The 23585-nt window shown below is 51.4% G+C and overlaps 2 protein-coding genes across 10 annotated transcripts in view; one reads left to right on the top strand and one right to left on the bottom strand.

Moving 5' to 3' along the window:
- Positions 1-7928, bottom strand: part of RNF121 (ring finger protein 121) — a 33758-nt gene extending 25830 nt beyond the window's left edge. For 5 of the 6 annotated variants that reach the window (XM_067539065.1, XM_067539061.1, XM_067539059.1 and 2 more), the window contains exons 1-2: positions 7847-7915; positions 409-446 (exon numbers count right to left, since the gene is read on the bottom strand). In XM_067539065.1, coding sequence (XP_067395166.1) covers positions 409-446; positions 7847-7903 — 95 coding nt within the window. In that variant the 5' untranslated portion in view covers positions 7904-7915. Of the gene's footprint in view, positions 1-408; positions 447-4240; positions 4470-7846 lie in introns of all 6 variants that reach the window. The other variant, XM_067539062.1, reaches the window with a different exon arrangement.
- Positions 7929-8441: 513 nt separating this feature from the next.
- On the top strand, positions 8442-20833 carry XNDC1N (XRCC1 N-terminal domain containing 1, N-terminal like). 4 transcript variants are annotated; one of them, XM_067539056.1, is made up of 11 exons: positions 8442-8585; positions 9628-9671; positions 11176-11311; positions 13248-13386; positions 14004-14159; positions 14742-14899; positions 15454-15530; positions 16254-16492; positions 17587-17677; positions 18014-18132; positions 19881-20833. In XM_067539056.1, exons 3-11 carry the CDS (start codon positions 11267-11269, stop codon positions 20126-20128), a joined length of 1272 nt encoding a protein of 423 aa, XP_067395157.1. In that variant the 5' UTR covers positions 8442-8585; positions 9628-9671; positions 11176-11266; the 3' UTR covers positions 20129-20833. The 4 variants fall into 4 exon arrangements, with proteins under 4 accessions (XP_067395157.1, XP_067395158.1, XP_067395156.1 ...); XM_067539057.1 differs by lacking the exons at positions 8442-8585; positions 9628-9671 and adding an exon at positions 8592-8630; XM_067539055.1 differs by lacking the exon at positions 8442-8585 and having other exon boundaries at positions 9524-9671.
- Positions 20834-23585: the final 2752 nt, after the last annotated feature.

The raw sequence follows: 23585 nt of genomic DNA, 5'->3' as shown, positions 1-23585 counted from the left end.
TTAGACAACGCAGTGGGGGTCATCTGGGCTCCGAGTCACACTTTGGGAGCAAGAGAAAATGCTCCTAACCCCTGGTTCACTTAAGGTCAAGTGAGCACAATGCAAACAGAAAATATAAAACAAAGCTCCTTCCAGGAACCTTGAGGGCATTTCTAACATTCAAGTAGGCTGAGAGTATAGTGAGGCCAGTCTTAAACATCCAGCTAAAACAGGTTGGACTCACAGAAGTGGGGGGACAGATAGTTTAGTAACACTTGGCAGGACAAGTGGGTTTAGTCCACAACTCCATGCAATCGTGACGTGCTGGCAGCGACAGCAATCCAGCCTCATGGACAGTAAAACTCCAGTGAAATTAAGATCTAAGCATAGGGTTCACCTCTCCGACACCCACTGCAATAGACCACTCACCTCCACCTATCCTCGGCAGATAGTCGTGACAGATCAACCTAAGGAAGAAAAACAATCAGTTACTGAAGTCTAAGAGTGGCAGTTAAAGCCTAATGGAGATCACTGCACTACTTTGTTTACACACCAACTGAAAAAACAAGCTCTTTTCTGTTTAAGAGGAACTGTCCCTGTCTAAATGCTGTCAAAAGACTATAGCTGACAAGGAAACCACCAGTTAGTCCATGCCCCACAGTAATTGTGTTGGAACACTGACTGGCAATGTAACAGTTACAAAGCTGTCAGAGATTCCAGGGAATCATCTTCATACAGAGTGCTTTTTAGAGTCAAGTAAGAGGTTCAGAAGACGAAATCACAAACCCATGTTCTAGCCATCTAGACTAGCCAACAAGGACAAGAGAAGTTAGCAATCATCCCCCCAACCTAGGACTCGGGGCACTTGTGGAAATTCTAAAGACTCTTTGCACCGCTCCACAAAATTGTTACATCACCTGCGTATCTCATAAGGTACACTACCACACACCACTCTGAGGAGTGAAATATACATCTTAGTATCTCACCTAAGTACACAAATTAGGACAGTTTGTTCTGAACAGTGACTGCAATCTCTAGTAAATTAGGTAAAACCTCATAGCCCTAAGGGAGTTGATGATTCAGCCCTTCGCTTCATGGATTTAAGGGTCAGAAGGGACCCTTATGATCATCCAGTCTGAACTCTTAAATAACATAAGACCCAGAATTTCATCTGCGAATTCCTGCATCAAACCCTTCATTCCTGGCCACCTTTTAGGAAGACATTCAATCTTGAGTTACAGACTTCTAATGGTTAGATGCAATCCCTTGAACAACTTATTGAGGGATGTGTTACATTTTTCTTTTTTTTTTTTTTTAAATCAGCCTTATTTTTAATCTGAATTTGACAGGTTTCAGCCATTGGAGCTCCTTATACCTTTGCTGGTTGTAAGGGACTCTCAAATCTAGCAGACAGACAATCTCCTCCCTATGTTGGTACACTTGGATAGAGGGCATATTTTCCCCCTATGGTAACAAAACACTGATGTGGCAGGCAAATAGTCACTTTGGATGTGGTTAATCAAATCTCATAGATCAGATTTCATCTCAACTCATCCTTAACCGTATTTAAATTTTTTTATTGAAGATAAAGAAAATAAAGAAATGATCAGGTACAGAGTTTAAACAAGAGAGTTTCTGGACATCCGGGTATAACGTACAGATTATCAACAGGTAGAGGGTTTGGTTGGAATTTGAAGAGTACAAGGAAAGCATAAGCTGCTGTATCCCAGATGAAGGGTAATAGGTTTGACGGTTTAAAATACAAGCAGTCGGGTAAGAGGGTACGTTGTTCATACAAAAGTCATGTTTAAGCATGGTTTGTAGGAAGTAGACATGGTAATGAAAGTGAGTTGACCCACATTGAGTGAAAATTATGGCATAGATAATCCTTCAGTACATTAGATCTATCAGAGAAAGGCTTTCGATTCCCATCTCGTCACCGACTAACGACAGCACTCCGGTCCGTTCTTCTTGGTACTGCCGGTGTCCGGTGATGTGCTCCGTGTAGATGTCCCTGGACCATCTGATGGTATCCAACACCATGAGATGCCACATGAGCCGGGCACAGTGCCAACCGATTCTGCAGGCTCACAGCACACGCTCATTTCAGGGGTCCCAAACGCCCAGCGCTCCAATGATCAGAGCCTCAACTACAAACAGTTAAAGCCAACAGAAGCAGTTTCCTGAAACCCAGACCAACTGACAGCCACGCAGCTGTTTAGACATGCCAGGTGTTCGGGCTCCCTGACTTCAGCAGAATGCTGTAATGTACTCAATGTGATATTTGTTTTGGCCCTTGGCTTTTCCTCACATCATAGTATCTGTAAACAGTCAGGTAAGCTTGTTCCCAGCAATGTATTAGTTCAACGTGTCAACATCAAGGTGTGGAGCCAAAGCAGCTCAGTTGGAAGACAGGATAAATCAGGGACTTCATTAGCATGCATTTGCCCAGTGCAAACTGGTGTTAAAAAAAACAAACACGCAGCTCCTCTTTGTTCTACCACAAGATCATTAGATGACTAACATTCGAAGTTCAGATTTAACCTTTACCCTTTAATCTTTTCATATGCAGTGCTCAGATATGTATCTGTGTAATACTGCTGACTTCCCTCAATAAACCTGCCTTCAAACAAGATATAGATCTACTTGTGACCATTAAAGATCTCACTGAACCTCTATCGAATAGGCACTTTAGTCCCAGTGCCTTGACTAAATTCTTGGCTAAAATTCTGGTTCTCCTATAGTTTCTGCTGATTAGGTTTTCATCTCTTCTTTGTCTTAAGTTGTTGCACAGTGAGACTGTGCACTGTTATATAGCTGCTGCATTCCAACCCAGAATGATGGAATTATAAGGGATTTAGTCTCGGAAGGTTTTGGAAAGCACTTTGATAAATGCAAGTTATAGCCACACGAAAACTTGTATTTAAAGTTGAGGGTTTGCTTAAGAGACTGAGTAGGTGGTAAAGATTTAATACAGGAGTTGCAGAGATGTATTCAGATCAGTGCAACACTCAATGCTACTCTGTTCCTGACTATTGGATAGAATTTTCTTGAATCTCAAGAGAAAGCCACATTAATTTACTAAAAGCAGAATTCAGTTTAAACAGTAAGGATCTGATAAACAGCCAGAGTTAAGAAATTCAGTACAGCGGATAACCTGTTACCAACTCATTGTGAGCGGGGAAGCACAAAAGAATAAGGCTGCTATTCTTAGCGTGATTCAGCTTCAAATTGCTTAGATTTTACTGATGTGTAGAAGTTACTGACATTCTCCCCAGAACACTGGAAAAATGGTTACTTCAACAAGCACAAGACAGCTTCTCTACTTCCATGTCCTTACTGGATTTCCATGCTGGCACAAGTATGGTCCTATCCCACCCATACAGTCCATATGCCCTAACTCACCATTGACCCTGCCTAGGCTGGGAAGTTTTTGGAACAGTTTCCCACTGTTGCTAGAACTGTGTAGACAGGGTTTCACCTGCTGACTGTCCTGGCAGGCTGAGGAATAATCCCCCAAATGGTGGAAGCCCCATTGCTTGAGAAATTGTAAGAGAAGAGAACTGGAAAAAAAAATATAGGAAAAAAACCTATGCAGACATGAGGAAGGATGGAAGTGAGCTATTTGTTCATAGAACAAATGTGACCTATGATTTCTTAAGTGTCTTTTTAATCTGTTAAGGGCAGTTAATTATCTCAGCACTCAAACCAATAAAATACAGTCCCTGCTGGCAGTAGCTTACAATCTAAACAGAAAGGTCGCAAACACGTGGGAGACACTCAAAGGATGGTGCCAATTTGAGCGGTGATCCAACACACACTGATTCAACATGACTACTCAAGGGTAATCTCGGAATGCACAGGAGTAAAGTTACACAGGTAACCAAGTGTTTGCAGGCTCCAGGCCCTACTGTATTTTAAATAACAGGGGTAAGAAAATTAGATTTGACAATTAGTATAGTTAGGCTTTTTCAAATTTAATCCTCACTGAAGCGGAAGAGTTTTTACTGAAGACTAAGCTTCTCAGGTTCCCATCTGCAAACACCCCACAGGAGAGTGGACAAGCAGTTTCTCGTATACAGTCACGCATCAACTAGACAAGAGAAGCGGCTATGGGAATATTATAACAAGTATACCAATTGTCTGAGAATGTTGAACAGCCCTTGCATGTAAATGGGTACAGAAGAGCAGAAGAGAGCTGCCTTTGGGGGAAAAAATGCATTTGGCAATTTTAATAAAAATTACACCCCTCAAAACTGACCTGCAAAGGGAGGAAAAATGGGTGTGTGTCATTGTTGCTTTATGATGTAGAAAAGAGATCCCTTAACAATAATTCCCTTTCACTGTCAGAGGTACCAGATCATCCAGTCATGCTTTCTCTGTTTTGCTGGAGGATTTCTCAGATGGCTCAGAAACATGGACCAAGAGCTTTCCAGGAACTAAAGTGAAGGTGAGGAGACACTGAATCCTTAAACAAGAGGACTTCTCTCCTAGATATTCAACAAAACAAAAGCAGTTTGAATAAACTATGTTCAGCTAGCTATTGGTGAGTGGGGAGCACTTTGCTCAATGTTTTTATTTGGGACACACAATAAGCATCACAAAATTGAAGAGCTCTGAGATATAGGAGGGCAATAAAGAGATCTCATGAAGATGAAGAACTCTTCTCTGTATACAGCTACCCTTGCAATTTAACAAAATTTCACTCATGCTAGAAAAAAATCTATGTTATCTGATTCAGAAAGGGGATCAGCCTAGCTTGAATATATGGTGCTTTGCCTGGTCAGCAAAAGTTTGTTAAATTTATTTGAGACTTGGTAAGAGGAAAAAAGGATTAGCGTGTATATTAAAGATTCTCCTCTAGTTTAGACAGATTTTGAGTGGCAAAATGATTCACTCAAAGGTGTTCACAGCAAGTTTTAAAGGTGATTATAGCATTCCCTTCAACATTTCGTTCCCTCAGGTCTTCCAACGGTGCTCCGTTCAAGACGTGCTCCCCTTGATAATAAGCACTAGCATATTAAGTGCCTGAAACGTTGCTTGTCCAACAAGAACATGGAGGGAATTTGTTAATTTATATGCTTTTACAGAACCTAGCACACTGACAGCCCTCAAATGAGTGAGAACTTGACACTGAGTGAAAAGTACACAAAGCTTATTAATAAACAAATGGATACCTGGAAGTATGACAAATGATGAGAGACAGAAAGAGCAGCTTAATGCTAGTGAACATGGATCACTTAGGCTCCAGCTGATCCATTTTCAATAGATCAATCTACTCTACCAATCTGAGACATCTCTTGGCCACCCTAGATTATCCATGCTCTTTGGCAAGCCAACCCTACAAATTGCATGTGAGAGTATGGCTGCCTCTATTCTTAGCCTCAAAGTGCATCATGGCTACAGGATGCACAAATTTTGCTGTTGCTATTACTGGTGCAAAAACTATTTAATCACACTATGTTCACAATTCAAATGGAAACCAAGGAAGTACTAAGACACCTCCCAATATCACCCTCTACAAATTAGAAAAATGCTTCAGTGCTAAAGAAAAAAATTGGTCCCAAGGCAGAGGACTGAACTATTCCCTGCTTTGAGATGTGCAAGCAACATCATCAGATGCCATGGTCCTCTTGGTGACCCTGCTTATGTGGTGCTAGTAGCATAGCTAACTGTACTCATCTTCCTGATCTGCACTTATTACATAAATATACTACATTTTAAGGCAAGGCCTAGTTGTAAGGAGTGCGACAGCTGATGGTCATGTGAGATGCCGAGCAGGACTAAAGGTTTTTGTCTGCCTCTCAGGCTGAAAAACGGCAAGTGAGAAGGAAGAGTAAGAGGCTGGCTGCAGAAAGCCTAGATACGAAGCTAAAGTCTGAGCAGCTGACCCTTTGTAGCACTGTGTCATGACTGTGCTATATTCGCTTTTAGAGAAGAAAGTGGGAGCACACCTGCTTTCTCATCTCCAGCGAATGTACATCAAGGAGTTTGATCTTCTTAACACAGCTTCTTCACCTGTCAGCAAGCTCTAATGATTTACAGAGCAGGAGACTAGAAGATGGGAATCCCCACATTTTAATACTAATGCTGTGAGATTTGGGACCCATCCCTTAACCTTTCTGTGCCTCAATTTCTCTATCTACAACACGGGAATAATAGCTACCTGATTGTGTAAACTTGCGAGGCATAGTGCCTATATGTGGCTCTGTGGATGTGGGGAAAGCGGTAGGAATGATATATCTTGACTTTAGCAAAGCTTTTGATACAGTCTCCCACAGTATTCTTGGCAGTAAGTTAAAGAAGTATAGGTTGGATGAATGGACTATAAGGTAGATAGAAAGCTGGCTAGATCATCGGGCTCAACGGGGAGTGATCAATGGCTCAACATCTAGATAGCAGTGGATATCAAGCAGAGTGCCCCAGGGGTTAGTCTTGTTCACCATCTTCATTCATGATCTGGAGGGGGGGTGTTTAAGGGAAGCTTGTAGATGACACTAAAATGGGGGGAGCGGTAGTTACGCTGGAGGGCAGGGAGAGAATACAAATTGAACTAGACAAACTGGAGGATTGGGCCAAAAGAAATCTGATGAGGTTCAACAAGGACAAGTGCAGAGTCCTGCACTTAGGATAGAAGAATCCCAGGCACTGCTACAGACTGGGGACCAACAGGGTAGGCAGCAGTTCTGTAGAGAAGGATCTAGGGATTACAGTGGACAAGAAGGCGGATATGAGTCAACAGTGTGTCCTTATTGCCAAGAAAGCTAACGGCATATGGGCTGCATTAGTAGGAGCATTGCCAGCAGATGGAGGGAAGTGATTATTCCCCTTTATTTGGCTCTGGTGAGGCCGCATTTGGAGTATTGTGTCCAGTTCTGGGGTCCCCACTACAGAAAGGATGTGGACAAGTTGGAGAGAGTCCAGCGGAGGGTAACAAAAATGATTAGGGGGCTGGAGCACAGGACTTATCAAGAGAGGCTGAGGGAACTAGGCTTGTTTAGTCTGCAGAAGAGAAGAGTGAGGGGGGATTTGATAGCAGCCTTCAACTACCTGAAAGGGGATTCCAGGGAGGATGGAGCTAGGCTGTTCTCAGTGGTGGCAGGTGACAGAACAAGGAGCAACGGTCTCAAGTTGCAGTGGGGGAGGTCTAGGTTAGATATTAGGAAAAACTTTTGCATTAGGAGGGTGGTGAAGCGCTGGGATGGCTGACACCTGGGGAGGTGGTAGCATCTCCATCCTTAGAGGTTTTTAAGGCCCGGCTTGACCCAGCCCTGGCTGGGATGGTTTAGTCGTGGCTGGCCCTGCTGTGAGCAGGGGGTGGACTAGACACCTCCCGAGGTCCCTGCCAGCTCCCCTCTTGCAGGATCCCGTCACAGCACCGTGCGGGAGCACAGACCAGTGCTGCCAGCCGCGAACATCCCCAGCTCCGTGACCCTGCCCCTGCTTCGCACGCACGCTCGGTGCTGCCAGACACTCGCACGCACCGACCGGGGTGACTCGCCACATCGCCGGAGGACCGGCCCGCGGAGCCGGGACGGAGCACCCGTTACCCCGTGTGACACGGGCCGAGCCGCGCCGCTCCCCTCTGCACAGGGGCGAGCCCGGGGGCGGCGAAGGGCCGCGGCTCTGACCGCCCCTCCCCGCGCTCCCTGAAGCCTTGGCCCCACTGGGGAGCCGCCTCCCAGACCCCGCAGCCCCGCTCGGAGCCGCCCCACCCCCAGCGCCCGGCCCCCGGCCCCGCGGTGCCCCCCGCCCCCCACTGCCAGCTCAGCGCCGGCTGCTCCCCTCCCCCACAGCCCCGCGGGGACTCGCCCCCAGCACCCGGGGCCGCCCCACGCCCCCCAGCCCAGCCCAGCCCCCCCCTCACCTCCTCCACGTCCCGCTGGTCGGGGCCGCCAATCTCCACCTCCAGCACCGCCGCCATCTTCACAGCCCCCCCTCCCGAGCCGGTGAGAGACTTCCCTAGCGGCCCGCCAATCACCGAGCACGCCGACCCAACGTCCGCCAGTCCGCGAGCACGCTGCTCCTCCGCTAGCCTATCAGAGAATGGAGGGGCGGGCCGGCACGGCTCCCTGCCCCCCCGGCGAGCTGTCACTCAGAGGGAGGAGGGGTCATCTGACATTTCCAGCTACCAAAAAGAAACGCAAAATCCTTCAATCAAAAAACCAACCGCGCACAGTTCAGAGGCCTCCCACGGCAGAGCGCACCGTAGTTCACTGAGGTCAAGGCAAAGATCCAGCGTCCTCCCCACTAAGGTCTCTTTACGTTTTTCTCTGGGGTGCTGAATTTGGGAGACGCTCCCTGCTTTTGTCCCTCCGCTCAGCTCGGGCCCAGGCCGTGCCGTGACGAGGCGCTCCGGAAGAACTACAAAGCCCGGCATGCCCCGCGCTCCTCCCGCCCTTTTCAGCCTCTCAACTCGTCTGCGACCGGGCCCCTCCGGGAGAGAGAGAGAAAAGCATGAACATTATGGGATGTTCCACTCCCCCTCCCCCCTCCCGCGGGGCGCGAGTCGGCGAGAGAGACGTAAACACACCACGGACCAACGGCCGCCCGGGGCGGGGCTCGCGCGTGTGCGCGCGCAGCCGGCGGCGGGTGGGGGGTCAACGGTCAGTGGGTTTTGGCGGGAGATGGAGGCGCCGCTGGGGATGGAGGTGCGGCGAGTCGGCCGGTGGGCTCGGGGCGGGGGGGGTCTGGGGAGTGTGACTGGGGGTGTAGGGGGCTGGGAGTGGGGAAGCAGGGGCTGGGTTTGGGGGTGGGGGATCTAGGGCGCTGGGGGTGTGACTGGGTGTAGGGGGCTGGGAGTGGGGAAGCGGGGGCTGGGGTTTGGGGTGGGGGATCTAGGGTGCTGGGGGGGTGTGACTGGGGGTGTAGGGGGCTGGGAATGGGGAAGCAGGGGCTGGGTTTGGGGGATCTAGGGTGCTGGGGGGTGTGACTGGGTGTAGGGGGCTGGGAGTGGGGAAGCAGGGGCTGGGGTTTGGGGGGACCGTAGGAAAGCTGGGGTTGGTGTGAAATGTGTGGTTAGGGGGTTGGTGATTGAATGGGGTTGGGGGGAAGCTGGAACTGGGGGGATCTAGGGCACTGGGGGTCTGACTGGGTGTTCACGTGTGTGGCGTGGGAGGGATCTGGGGGTGGGGAAGCAGGGCATTGGGGTTTGGATGGCGTGGGAGACAGCTGAGGCTGGGGGGATCTAGGGCACTGGGGTTTATGACTGGGGGTGTAGGGTCTGGGAGTGGGGGAGCACGGGTTTGGTGGGAGGGGAGGAAATCTGGGGTTGGTTTGGTGAAATTGGGGCTTAGGGAGTGATTGGATGGGTTTTGTAGTGGGGGGGGGGTTATGGGGTCTGGCTTTGGGATGGGGTCAGCCTGTAAATCACTTTGAGACGCTGGGAGGGGAAGAGCTGAAGGAAGACAAAGTCTTATATTTCTGGGGGCTGGGCGGTAAGGTTTTGTGCTGGGGTGGCTGGGAGGGGGTTGTGTGCAGATGTTGGGGTGGGGGAGCATCTGTGCAGGGGGCTGTTGTGGACAGGGATGCATGTGAAAGCAGAGGAGCGATTGTGTCAGTTCCAGGATAGCAAGGAAAAGAGATGCTGTAATTTGTCCCTGACTTTTTTTTTTTCTTAAAATTGGCTTCTTTAACTATTTTCACCAGCCTTTTAACTGATTCTTAAATCTGTGGATGGATTAATCTCTCAGGTAAACATTAGTGGAAAAACCTAGATGTCATTTTTCCCTTGCTGAAGTTTCATATGTTGTTTGTTTAGACACCACTTAAGTGGTTGGTGGTTCTGATTTTCACAGGCGAGTCCTGATAGCTTTTAGGATATTAAAATACCCTGATACATCTCCAGGGCAGTGCAGTATCATTACATGAGTACTTTGTGTAATGAGGATGCATCAAAACATCATGATGAATTTATTTAGCCCAAAAAACAAATGTAAATGTGCATAGATCAAAGTTATTAATAACATTCAAATGTTTTTAAAAATCAGTTTAAAAAATAAGTCAATTTCCCCTGAAATTGCTTACACAGCAAATTCTGTGAATAATTTGGGGTAATCCGAAATGAACCTGTAGAGAGACTGGATTTGGGAGAGCCAGAAGGCTATGGAGGAAGTGAGTGAAGCTGAAGGAAAGACGTAAAATTACACATTATTTCTACAGCGTCATAGGTATAAGTGGTGCTTTGCAGATGCATACAAGACAAAATTCCTATCCTCCATCAGACCTCCTTCTTCCATGAAACCTAGAACTAGCCAAAAAGTTGAAGATAAATTGAGGGGCGGTCGGATATAGTTGATGTGGGTTTATGTACTTTTAATTAAAAATATACATACATGAAAATGGTACATGCTTTGGCCCCAATCCTCCAATCTGCCTTCAGTGGGACACTGGAAGTGTAAGGGGTCTGTCCATGTGGATCCGATTACAGGATTTGGGGTCACTCTATCCTTCCCCATGCTTCTTATATTGCAGGATCAGAACCCAAAAAGACAAGCAACTGGATCCACATAGGCCACCCTTTGTGACTGCATGGAGCCTCAGGCTAAGCTTTCCCTGTGCAGGGCCAGTGCCTTTCTATAAGCATCTAACACAATGGCCCCTGACCCTGACTGGGATCCTATTTGTCATTACAATAATATTCCAAGGAATTTATCGGGTTGTCTGGTTGGACCAATTTCACCTAAGATGGGAATTTAAACTGGTTTAGATAAACTGGTGCAAACACCCACCGTGGACACTCTGATTTCAGTTTGAGTGGCTATATTTTTGATTTAAAGTAAGCTGCCTGGAAATCAGTTTAAGTTAAACTGAAATAAGAATGTCCACATGGGGGTTTGTCCTGGGTTGATTAATCCAGTCATCATGAAATTCACACCCGAGGTTAAACTGAGGCATCTCTCCTGTATAGACAAGGCCTCTGATCTGATTCACAGAGAAAGGAGGGCTGAGGAGATGTCAAACAGGCACCTGAACGTGCGTTGTTGAGGTTTGATCTGGACAGCAAAGGGTGTAATATACAATATCCAGCTCATTCAGTGAATGCAGAGGGAGGATCATAACTGTTCAATGAAATTCAAATCCACTTTTACTGCTGGCTGCAAAAACCTAGTCCTTGGCAAACATGCCCAAAGAGAGACATAGTGGAAACGGTGCCAGTCTCTGTAAAGAACCAAATTCTGTCTGTGTTTCTGCCAGACACTGATGGACCAGATGGAGTGAGGGAGTGTTTCTGGGAAACCCAGAAGAAGCTTCAAGCAGACAGCCGGGGTTTTCTGAAGAACCAGAAATGGCTCCAGTTAAAATCAACCACGTGGTGTCCTTCACATCTCAGGTAATAATATTGCTTTTCATCTTCAGCTGCAATTCTTTAATTGGACATTCTTTAATTGGGGGTGTTACATTTTGCTGCAGAACTCTGCATACTCTAGTACTGTGAGAGCTTTGAGTGAAAGGCCCTATAGAAATTGGGGGTCTGATCCTCCATCGGTATAAATTGACATAGATCCATACTTCCCCACTTTACCCCAGATGAGGATCTGGCATGGGAAGTGTTGTGAATTGGATACAGTATTCTTCCTGCCCTAAACTGTTGTATAGTGCTTCTGTGTGTGGTTAAACAGCTACCATGCTTCACCCCAGAAGTGGCTGCATTTCAGCAGTAGGTAAGGTCTGACCCTTTTGTAAAATCTGTAATGTGTGTGACACTGGCTGGATTGGGGGCCCTTGAGATGTATTTATTATATTTTTTAACATCAATATATCAGAATCATAATAATTCATGTGAAATATGCCATGTTAGAAAGGCTATAATGTGCTAAGTAAGATGATAATGTTTATGTTCATGTGTTAGGTGTGTAATGGAAGTTATAGATATGTTTGTATCTGTATTTTATATTGTACTGTGTTTCTGGGCGACACCTCAGACAGGATGGCTGCAGCACAAGTACCTGCTTAATGGCCCATTAAGGAAACTCACAGGTACAATGGGCCAGGGAGAGAAGCCAGGGATATACCTGATGAGTCACCAGTCACTCATGTGACCCTGGACTCCATCTTATTCCTGTAAATTTCCACAAGCAGCATGGCAAAGGCCAAAGGACATAAAAGGCAGCTGCACCACATCCATTTGGTTTTCGGTCTTCAGCCTACCTCTGGATCAACTCATCTACAACTGAACTGAAGCCGTGAAACGAAGGACTGAGACCCATCCAGGTACTGGATGTACACCAGAGGGACTATACAAGCCTGCAAACTCCGCAATTCTACTGGAAACCTGATCTATATGAACTTTCCAATCATTTTTATGTGTCTGATTACTTTATTTATTTAACATTTCTCTTACAGTTTATTTCTTTCTTTTTATAATAAACCTTTAGTTTTAGTTACTAAAGCGCTGGCTGGCAGCGTGGTATTTTGGGTAAGATCCAAACTTATATTGATCTGGTGCTGTGGCTGACCCTTTGGGGTCAGGAGAAACCTTTTTGGTAAAGAGCAAAGAGTCTTAAATAACTGATCTCTTTACTGGACCTAGTGGCTGATTGGGAGCCAGAGACTGAAATGCAGTAAAGAGGGCTGTGTATATTTTTATTTTGGTTTCTTGATAACCAGTGTGGTGAGTCAGAAGCACTGTTTGTGGTTGGAAAGCCTGACTTCAGTGTCACCCACCAATGCTGGGAGAATCTGCTCTTTTACAGCCTGCCCTGACCATGGGATTTTCTGTGGGTCGTGCCGACTACTCCACTGTTAACTGTCCGTGCCTAGGGTAGCCACCTGAAAATGCCAAGGTCAGGGCATGAGTAATTCCTGGTGACTCATTGACTCATCAGGTATATGCCTAGCTTCTCCCCCTGGACCCATTGTACCTGTGAATTTCTTTAATGGGTCATTAAGCAGGCGCTTGTGCTGCAGCCATCCTGTCTGGTGTGTTGCCTAGGCACACAGTATAAATTGAAATATAGATACAAACATATCCATAACTTCCATTACACACCGAACACATGAACATAAACATTATCATCTTACTTAGCACATCATAGCCTTTCTAATGGTACCTGACATGGCATATCTCACATGAATTATTATGATTCTGACGTATTGATGTTAAAAAAAAAATATAATAAATGCCCCCCCAACTCCAGCCAGCATCACGATGTGCTTTCATATCGTTACGAAAAGCTATTGTTGCTGCTCCCTCCCCAATTTCTATCTCCACCTGTCCACTAAGCACCATGCTTCTGACCTCTCCCCTTCCCACTGGTTTGGTGTAGGACCCCAGGTACCCAGTTGAGAATCTGCTGCGCGATGACGGCGTTCACCCTTGGCTGAGCTGCCCCCAGGATCGGAGCAGGCAGCTGAAAGTGGAACTGCAGCTGGAACGGGCTAGTCCTATTGGCTACATAGACATAGGTATGAGAGAGGGAGAAACCAAGACCCCTTCCCCTTTGGGGGCAGTCTACCCTGCAAATCTGGCTGGTGTCTCCTGCAGTGCCAATATGCTTCTATCTGTGCTTGAACTACGGTGGAAACGTGTGTCTTCTGAAATTTCTAGCTACTTCCCCATGTTACAGTGGTAACACTGTACGCTGGTGTCTCTTGCCATGGCCATCCCTGTTTTACTGATGGAGAAACTGAGGCCTGGCGAGGGGAGGTGACTTGCCCAAGTGAGGCAGTGGCAGGGCTGGAAGGTCTCCTGACTGACAGTTCCCTGTTCTAACCAAACAGCCACAAAGGGAAAGACTCTCCCCGTGAGTGGGTGAATTCAGGTCAGTCTCTGCCCCGTCTCGGGATACTAATCCCTGGGGTGCAGGTCAGAACCACATCCCTCCTCAAAGCCACCGTCGCTTGTGGGCGCTCCCAGCAGAGAGTGAACGGACCCTGGAGATTGAACAATCCTGCTCCCCTTCCCCAGCGCTAACATAGCAGTTGTGCAAGGTGGCCTCCCCTGCCAACTCTGGGGCCCCAGTATCAGTGCCCCGATGGCTGCTCCGCTGCTCTGGGCCCGACCTTTGCCCCTCCACCCCCAGGAAACTGCGGCTGTGCCTTCCTCCAGGTGGACGTGGGGCGCTCCTCCTGGCCGCTGGACCAGCCCTACGTTACCCTGGTGCCCAACACCACGCTGATGACACCAGCTGATTCGAAGCTGGGCAGGAACCGCTCCGGGGTCCGGATGTTTAAAGAAGGTAAAGAGGATCTGGCTCACATGAGTGGCTACGGTTCGCCAGCTGGGCATCATTGATCGGGGCTCATGGCTGGTGTTACATCACGCCTGCCCTTTTAAGCCCTGTTATGGCGAGTAATAACATTTTGTGATGGGAGTTCATCTCATCACCAGGGTTTCCATCTCTCTAGGTACTCACATAGCCCCCAGCCCACTAGGATCTGGGTACCTGAACTGGTCACCCCATGCCCCCTTCTCACTGCACTGGGTCTATATATGTACAATTGTCCTGGGGCACTATTTTTTCTTCCTTTTAATCAACAAGCATTGGCCATTGGGACAGGATTAGGTGGTCTGTTGGCGGGAGCTGGGGAGGCAGCCCTGATGGTCCTGATGGGTTGATCTGGTTTAACAGGCAGGTGGGGTGTCAGGGTGGTCCCAGCAGTTGGATATGGTGCGGCAAGGCGGTGGAGTCCCAGTCGAGATAGTCCCGGGGTTTAGATCTGGGGTGGCAATGCCACGTTCCTGTGTTCATTGCAAAGCCGAGAAGGCAGCAGCGTCTCGCTGCAGGAGTGAAGCTGACCTGCTCCTGCTCTGCCCGCAGGGGATTTCCTGGTGATGGCGCTGGGTGAGAAGTGGGATCGGCTGAGGATCGCCTGTAGCCAGCCCTTCGACAAGCAGGCCCAGTTCGGCCTCTCCTTCGTCCGCGTCCGCACGCCGCTGGACCCCGACCATAGCCAAGCGTCTCCGGCTCCGCCCCAGGTCCGTGCTGGTGCGGGATCGTCGTGCTCCTTGCACACAGGAGTAGCTCTGGGATGACAGAGGGAGGGTCTCTTGTTGCTGGTGTGGTTGGCGCTCTCATCCACTGGCCTGTGTAGCCAGTGAACCCTGCCGGGCTCGCGGGGCGCTGTGTGGCCTACGCCATCGAGTGTGCCAGGTTCAGCGGGGGAGGAGACCTGTCCAGTCGTCTAGCCACCCGCCAGGGACCGGTGCAGGGTTGTTCCCGTGTTACATGCTCTTGTGCACCGGCCGGGCCGCGCAGGGGGGTTCCCACTAGACTGTGAGCTCTCTGGGGCAGGGGACCACGTCGCCGTATGTGTTGGCGCAGTGCCTGACGTGACAGCGTCCTGCTCCTGTGGAATTGTCTCCTGCAGGCCGAGCACACGGCAGGGAGCAGCCCAGCCCTGGCCATAGGGGCAGGCAGGATGGGACTTGGTGGATCTCTTCTCTCTCTCTGTCTCTCTCTGCGCATGCTGGCTCGGGGGGGGGGGGGCCCATGAGAGCAGAGCTTTCAGCTGTGTTTTCCTCTCCCCCAGGCAGGTTGTGAGCCTGCAGCCAGCCCCTGGCTCGCCAGCTCCGCCTTTCGCAGGACATTCTTTCCGGAGCTGGAGTCGTAAGTAGCCTAGGGGCAGCGAACGCCCTTCTGATGGAGCCGTGGGGCTGGCTCAAAGGCTGCGGCGGGGGCGGCTTCCCCTCCCTCCCTGTCATGGTGCCAGTGACTCCCTAGCCCAGCGCCCGCATGGGAGCTGCTCCTCTGGGTCCCAGATGGAGCCCCTGTTCCTTGTGCTTGCTTCCCTTCTCCCACCCCTCCCGGCAGCCCTCTCCTCTCCCGGCACAGCCTCCCGTGGTATTTTGCCACTGTCGACGAGGCTGGGTGGCCAGGCTGCTGCTCCAGGGGGCTGCTCTCTGCCAGCTGGATCTAGCCCAACGCTATGGCCAGATCTGGGCAGGAGCTGAGGGCCTGAATGGCCTATGGAAGCCATGGGGCTCTGTGTGCACCTGGTTCCACTGGCGCTGGGAACGAGTGGCTCGGGGGGCATCCAGGGCGAAGCTGTCATGGGTGGCAGCCCCTTCCAGCTGTCGTCTCTCACCCCTCCCCACAAACATGCCCTTCCTGCAGCCCCGGGTCACCGCAGGATAGACTGTCTGATGCACACGTCCTGCTGTGGGGTGCGTGGGGGTCCAGACCAAAGCCCTGATCGCTCCCTGAGCTGCTACTTCCCCTGGCACAAAGGAGATCCCCTTTAGGGTCGGGAGCAGGGACCATCCTCCCTGTTCAGAGACGTTCCCTGGCGGGCCGGCAGGAATCACTGGGTCTCTGGCTGTCTCTGCCCAGGAGCAACGGGGAGGAGGAGGAACTGAAGAGCCGACTGCAGGCGCTGGAACCCCACTGCGGGCCCCACCCGCGTAGCCCAGCCTGCCTCAGCCGCACAGCCAGGATGGTGCTTTCGGCGGCCCAGTCCCGCAGCTGCGCTCTCCAGCAGCGTCCCAGCGCCAGCTCTTTGGCCGCTGAGAGCCGGGGGAGCCAGCAAGGGCAACTGGCCGAAGATCCAGTTGTGAGCCCTGTGGCATCAGGTGAGTGGGAGCCTGTGGCAGCCCCGGGTGGGGGGGGGGACTCCTCTGCCTGGAGCCCTCCAAAGCTGTCCTGCCCCCGAAGGTGGGGTCAGCAGCTGCTCTTCTGGCATGTGCCACTGTAACAATCTGGAGAGCCATGTGCATCTGGGAGGAGCCTGGCCTGGCGCCCGTCTGCCCAGCTGGGGAAGAGCACCCCCTGGGTTCCCTGCCTGGAGGTGCTGCCTATGGACTGTGGGGGGCCCGGCTGGATCCTGGGTTGCTGGAATGTGCCCGCCTCTGCCGCTGGGTAGGGCCTGCTCTGTCAGTCCCCAGTCAACTGAGCAAAAGGGTCTCGCCTTTGCTGGGTGGATAAGAGGAGTCAGCGGTGGATGGGCGTCCCGTCCAGGCTGTCCCTGCCCGGGGCTCTCTGGTGGAGCTGTAGCTGGCCCATTTCTTCCCAAGAGGCAGGTGTCACAGGCCGTGAAAGCTCTCTGAACTCTGGGCAGGTGGCGGCTGGCTGATGGGCCCTAGGAAAGGAGCTTTCCGCTGCTTGCCCAGCAGACTGTCCCTCAGCTGAGGAGATCTCACTATCGGCAGCTTCTGTGACATTTCCTCCCATTGCTGTTTATTCTAGCCCTGTCCCACTCTAGCCAGTCCCCCTCTTTCCGGGGGGTCTGTAGCACAGAGCTGGCTGCCCTGCAGACTGCCCCGAACGCCCCCAGGCACAGACTCCACGGGCTGGGCTTGCCTGGTGCCCGTGAACCATGTCCTTCCCCCGTGTGTTTGTGGCTCAGCGTCTCCATTCAGAATTGCTTCTTGCTGATTCTGGAGCTCCAGTTCTGAGCTCCAAACAGCCTGCCAGCAGCACGTCGGCACATGGCCGATGGTGCCAACCTGGCTTGGCAGTGTGGCCTTGTAGGCAGAGCCCTGGGCTGGGACTCAGGAGATCTGGGTTCTGTTCCCAGCACCGCCACTGGCCAGTTGGGGGACCTCGGGCAAGGCATTGCCCGCCCCGCCTCAGTTTTCCCTCTGTGAAATGGGGATAATGATCCTGACCTCCTTTGCAAAGCACTATCCAGGCGTTAGGTCCAGTGCTGCTGCTGGTTATTCTCCAGGCCCTGTGCAGGACGTCCGTGCCGTTCCGCCCCTGAGGAGGGACCGGGGGAAGCTAAGAAGGAGACGAAAAGCGCAAGGCGCCATGGGAAGGTAATGGATCAGGATCAGCCCTCCCTGTTGTGTTTCTCCAAATGTCCCGATTTCTCCCTTCAGAGCCCCTCAGGCAGCCCCTTCTCTGAGCCAATATCCCAGCCCACGCAGCACCTTCCTGGGGCTCTCTTCTATATCTTCCCTGAGCCAGGATTTGGCATAGGATGGGTTGGCAGGAATGGGGCAATACTGGTCCTTCCAGCCTCCTCCTCTGCTGTGTCTCAACAGGCAGGGCAGCTTCTCTGAGCCTGGGCTGTGCGTCAACCCTTTGGGGTGCGAGGGGCAAAGGAAGTGGCACACTGGAGAAACAGCTGCTCCTGAAATCTCTCTCTGCAGGTCAGTGCCCAGGCCTGGCACCCGGGGAGGAAGAGGCAGGGTCCAGGGAGGAAGGCCCGGCAGGCTGGGTGTTGATGGAGAAGCAGGCGGAGAGACAGGCACGTGCCCCATCTGTGCGGGTGAGTGTTCTGGGGTGAGGGTTAGTGCTGCTGCTGCTGGTTATAACAAATGCCTTAGAGCATGCGTCCTCCGTTGGGTCTGTCACACATACTGTGTATCTTTATGGCTCCTGTTACCCACCCCGCAGATGCAGCCACCTCTCGGGTGGAGCACGGCAGGCCCCTCCATCAGCTCAGCCGGTTGGAAAAAATAAAAAAGAGTGCTCTGATCCCTTTCCCGCCTGGCGGGTTTGTGATCCGTGGGGTGTTCAGATTGGCATCTCACCTGCTTCCCTCTCCAGAGCTGGACTCAAAGAGGGTGAACATAGACCTCAAGGCTAGAAGGGATCATTGTATCTGTCCAGTCTGATCCGCAGACCAGACCAAGAACCTCACCCCCTGATTCCTGAATCCAGCCCAGTGTAACTTGGCCTTGAACGAGAGTGTATCTTTAGGTTCTGTCTACACTGCAGTGGGAAGGTGCGATTGTCGTGTGGGTGGGCAAACCCATGCTAGCTTCAATGTAGCTAGCAGGAGTGACGGTAAGAGCAAAGATGCAGCTGCGCGGGCTAACAAATGGAGACCTGGGTATGTACTGTGGTTGCTAGCCCACGCTGCCATGTCTTTGCTCCTGTTATTGCCTGGATGAAAGCTGACACAGTGTGTCTACCTGTGCTACACTCACACCTTCGCTTGCAGTGTAGACGTACCGTTAGACAGACAGCTAGTCTGGGTTGTTATCCTTGTGGCCACCAGGGGGCGTATCAAAGGCAGAATCTCACACAGCATCCTTAGAACACCAGTAACATCTCAGTTCCTGAGTTCAAGTCCCATCACCTTGCCCTCCCACGAGGGATGGTCCAGTGACTCCTCCCCTTAGGCTGGGGGAGGGGCCATTAGCAGTGCATGGGCTTGCGCCCACCCACTTCCTGGTTTACAAATATGACGAGGGATTTCCTTGTGCTCTTTCTATCTGGTCTTAGTCACAGCTTTGCCACCTTTATTCGTGACTTGGCAGCGAGACCTGGACTAAATGACCTCCTGAGGTCCCTTCCCGCCCTATATTCCTTGGATTCAAACTTGGTTACCTAAAGGTTATGCACTTATACTCTTACTTGGGCACCCCAGTGGCTTGATTTTCAGAACGGCGAAGCACCCAGCAGTTCAGCTGGCTTCTGCGTGAACAGACCCAAAGGGGCGTACAGAGGTCAGGCTAGTTTCAATGTGCATGGTTTGATTGTTGAGGTGGTTGATCACATGGAACCAGGGTTTGGTGCGACTACGCTCCACCGACCTGATTCTCCCCCAGCGCTTTCAACTGGGTACGGTAGCCTACCCTGCTATTCAACATCTGCTGCGTGCCACCCATTGCAATGGCAGGTGAACATGATTTGGGCTTCTTCAGAATGAACGAGCTGCTCTCGGAATTATTTTGGGGCAATTCTCTGGCCTGTGTTACACAGAAGGTCAGACCAGATGATCACAACGCTCCTTTCTGGCATTGAAATCTCTGAGAATCACAGTGTAAATGTTGATTGTTGTGTGTGTGTTCATGTGTGTGCGTGCTGCTGCCCTCTATTGGATGGAATCAGAACTGCCCAATTCCGAGCGGGCCCTATGCCGGTAACAGCTGATAGTGGCAAGGGTCTGATGCTCAGCACCAGGAGGCTCCAGGTTCGAAGCTTGGGGGCCATTGTGTGCAGAACGTTGGCAGCCATGAAGTCCAGGTGACCCTGGGTTAGCTCTGTTGTCATCTCTCTCCGCCGCAGGCTGCTTCAGCACCGATCTCCTTCCCGTTCACGCCTCCACCTGTGGGGAAGACGACTCCCTTCCAGACGCAGCCTGGCCACCCCCGCCATGGGAGAATTCCCGGCGTGAGGGGCCCCCCGAGGCTTGGGTGCCATGCCCCATCTGCGAGTTCCTGTTCAGTACGGCGGAGGTGGAGAGGCATGCAAGCACCTGTGGAGAGCGGGCAGGAGCCCTGGAGACTCCCCATTCCTGGTTGTGGGTGGAATAGGGCTGACGGGGCCAGGTCGGGCAGGACCCCCTCCCCCTTCCCCCACGCCTCCCCTCAGTCCCTGTATTGAGGTATCTTCATTAGGGTCACTCGCTCAGCTGGGATGGAGCCTGCGTTGGACTGAAGGGCCATGGATGATTGTAGCCATTGTGGTGACACTGGGACACAGGCCACCTGCTATAGGCAGCCCGGGATGCATTCAGCCCTGGGGCAACTTGGGGACGTGCTTGGCACAGTCTATTTAATGCTTATCAGGGATGGGAAACAGACACCCCTGGCTACAGCCAGGCCTTCAGAAGCTCTGAACCTTCATGTGGCATCTGTCAGTCCAGGCTTTGGCTTCTCTTCCAGCCCTGATTACGAGCAGCAGCAGTTTCCACTGATGGGCGCCTGACCCTTCTTGGAATCAGGCCCTTGACTGCACCCTGCCAGTCATATGGAACTGGCTCCAGGCTTTGGGATGGGGATGAGAACATGCAGCCACCCTGGCTGTTCCCCTGGTGTATGAGCCACGACCTGGACTTTTGTTCTGCAGAGAAGAGGCTTCTAGGCTCCCTCTGCCAGAGGGTGGCTGTTGGTGGCACTGCCTGACGCTCCCAAGGAAGGTGCAGTGGTGCCAGCTGATGGCTGGTGGACCCCATGGATCCTCAGCTGTAGCTTGGTGTGGTGCCATGTGCAAGGCCCGGCTGTGAGGTTACATTTGGCTGATCCTGGGGCAGATCCAATATTCTGGCTATAGAGCAGACAGAGAACATCAAACTCACTTCAGTTGTGTCCTGAAGCTCTTGTATCTCCACAGATGCCTCCGTCTGCCTCTCACAGCCCTCAGGTTGAAGGGAAAGCTTATCTTCATTTTCTTAGAGCCAAACCTTTTAGTTACTTTCTTGGGTCTGACTCCCATTGGCAGAAAGGCCTGGGAGGTATTTTGGCCACTTAATGTGACTGGTAATGTCCTCTCTAATCCTCTGGGGTGTAATAAACACGAATGGTGAAGGAGCCAGCAGCCTCCACTGCTCATGCTGCACGTATTCATCTCTTCCCTGCACATGTAATAAACATTTCTAGTCACACGTTATCCCTCTGATTATTCAGCGAGGGGAAGTTGCTGCTGTTTTGTTTTCAAGAGGGTTAGTTTTGATCCGGGGTGACTGAAAGTGATTTCAGCTGAGAAAACCAGAATGTTCCACCGTCTCGTCCAGCTGGGTATCGCCAAGTGTTTTGTAAGCAGTAATTATTGTGTCTAGCAGCCCCAGTCATGGACCGGCCCCCCTGTTGTGCTAGGACAGAACAATGTGCACAGCACAGAACAGAAAGATGGTCCCTGCCCCACATTGCTTGCAAGCATACCGCAAGAGCCAACAGATGGAGGGGTGAGCACAAGGAAACAGACAGTATTAGCCAGTGTGACGGGCAGCGGTGTCAGCACAGCAGCAGCCTCACCGTTGTTGAGTTTTTTGTAGGCCTCATGGCAATGAAGAGGGGGTGGGTTGAAGGATTGTTGCTCCTATGTATGGGAAGACAGCTTGCTCAAGGTCACAAAATTAGCCATGGAGCTCATCTGAGTCCCAGCCCGTCTGCCCGTGCTGGCTCACGGGCCGGGAGGCTCATTCCCAGCTGCAGTGTGGACAGACCCGTAGATACCAAGGTGACAGGACAGAAGGAGAGCCCTCACTTAGAGGGAGGACAGCCTTGTGGTCAAGGTGCTAGCCTGGGGTCTAGGTGTTCTGCCACCTTGGGCTGATCGCGTCATCTCCCTGTGCCTCGATTCCCACCTGTAAAATGGGGAGATAATCCTTTTATTTGTTTGTTTAGAGACTGAAGCTCCTCCGGGCAGGGAATGCCTCTTAGCACGTACATGTGCAGTGCGTAGCACAGTGGGACCCTGGTCTCAGTGGAGACCTCTCAGTGCTACTTCAGTACCCATAATGATGGCCCCCCCCCCCTGCATTTAACTCCTTGAATGCACTGCTGGGTGGGACACGCTGAACTGAAGTCCCAGGGCTAGGGGATTTCCACCCCACTCAGTTACAAGGAGATCTGGAATGGTTCCCTGCTGGTTAGTCCCTGCTGCTTGCTTGCAGGACGGCGGTAGGTAATTTACAGGCAAACACGCAGAGACAGCTGCCTCCCGATCCTCTGGGGAGCCGACGTGACGAGTTAGCCTTGTTCGCACGGGCAGAGCTGAGAGAAGGAATTGCCGAGAGACATTCATCCTCCATTGCGAAGCTGACTCGGTTTAGGCCTGGCTGGTTAGTGCCGGTATTTAGCAGAGCTAAAGCACGGTGTGTCTTGTCCTATCCGGTGCTGAGCCCGTCCAAGATAACCCAGTGCACTCGCTGAGCAGCGGTCTCACATCTGTCAGCTATTGTTTGGCACAAATCCAACCGTGATCAAATCTGCGGATGATGCAAAACGAGGGGGTGGAAGCAAACGTACAGGCGGCCAGAACCCAAACTGTAAAGAGAAGCCAGAGAGAGCAAAGCAGAGGGGGCTGCGGGCAGTGAGGGGGCACTTGATCCTAGGAAGAGTAAAGCCCTTCGGTCGGGGGGAGCTTGCTGGACTGGTAATGCGGATTTTCAGTCAGTCTCGGAGCATGGGAAAGTTCCAGAGGAATGCAAGAAAACTAATGGCCAAAATTTGAAAAGGGTAAATGGATGGCCTGAGTAATATAGGTCTGTCAGCCAGACATCAATTGTGGGAAATATAATGGAGCGGCCGATACAGAACGTGATTAATAAAGAATTAAAGGAAGGTAATATAATTAATGCAAATCAACATGGGCTTACGGAAGAGAGATCCTGTCAAACTAGCGTGATACCTTCTTTTGATGAGATGACAAGTTTGGTTGATAAAGGTGTCCTGAGTGCGAGGGACGTACCCAGCCACCATACCCATCCTCTTCTCTTCTGAATGCTCTCCGTCTAGGACTTGGATCTAAGCAAGGAGTTCATCTGCTGCAGGGAAAGGTGGAGGGTGTGAAAAAGGGCTGGAGAGAGAGACTGGCGGACAGAGAGAAGAAAGAAAAACAATCAGAAAAACACCCGTCGTTTTCCCACAGCAGCGTGGGAGGGCGGGTTGCTGAGGTGCTGCTGGCCTCATTAATTTCACCCTCTGCATGCCTGGAGCTGCCCTGCTCTCCGGGGAAGGGCCAGGTGGGTCCTACTGGTCAGACCCACGCCAGGGACAAATGACTGCGTCTTGGTGCTGGAGAGCGACCGGAGAGGGGGAATAAGACACCAGCTGCTCCCAGGTGGAGGGAGAAGGATTGGAACTGGAGCTTCCTGGGCTGAGACGTGGGGCAGTTTGGGGCTTTATTTTGTGGGTCTGAACGGCCTTGGGCGTTGGCTCTGAGCCAAAGCTCGTCCCACCGGTGACCAGGGCCCCGAGCGTCTTCCACCCCCCTCTCTAGCTGCTGCAGCTAGGCAAGGAGCGACAGGAACAGTTGCGTGGTCTGGCC

The sequence above is a fragment of the Emydura macquarii genome, unplaced genomic scaffold (assembly GCF_026122565.2).
Source record: "Emydura macquarii macquarii isolate MOO-44397 ecotype Brisbane River unplaced genomic scaffold, CSIRO-AGI_Emac_v2 contig_509, whole genome shotgun sequence".
Taxonomy (NCBI): domain Eukaryota; kingdom Metazoa; phylum Chordata; order Testudines; family Chelidae; genus Emydura; species Emydura macquarii.
Note: the sequence above shows the minus strand (reverse complement) of the source record. Positions and strands in the feature narration are given on the sequence as shown.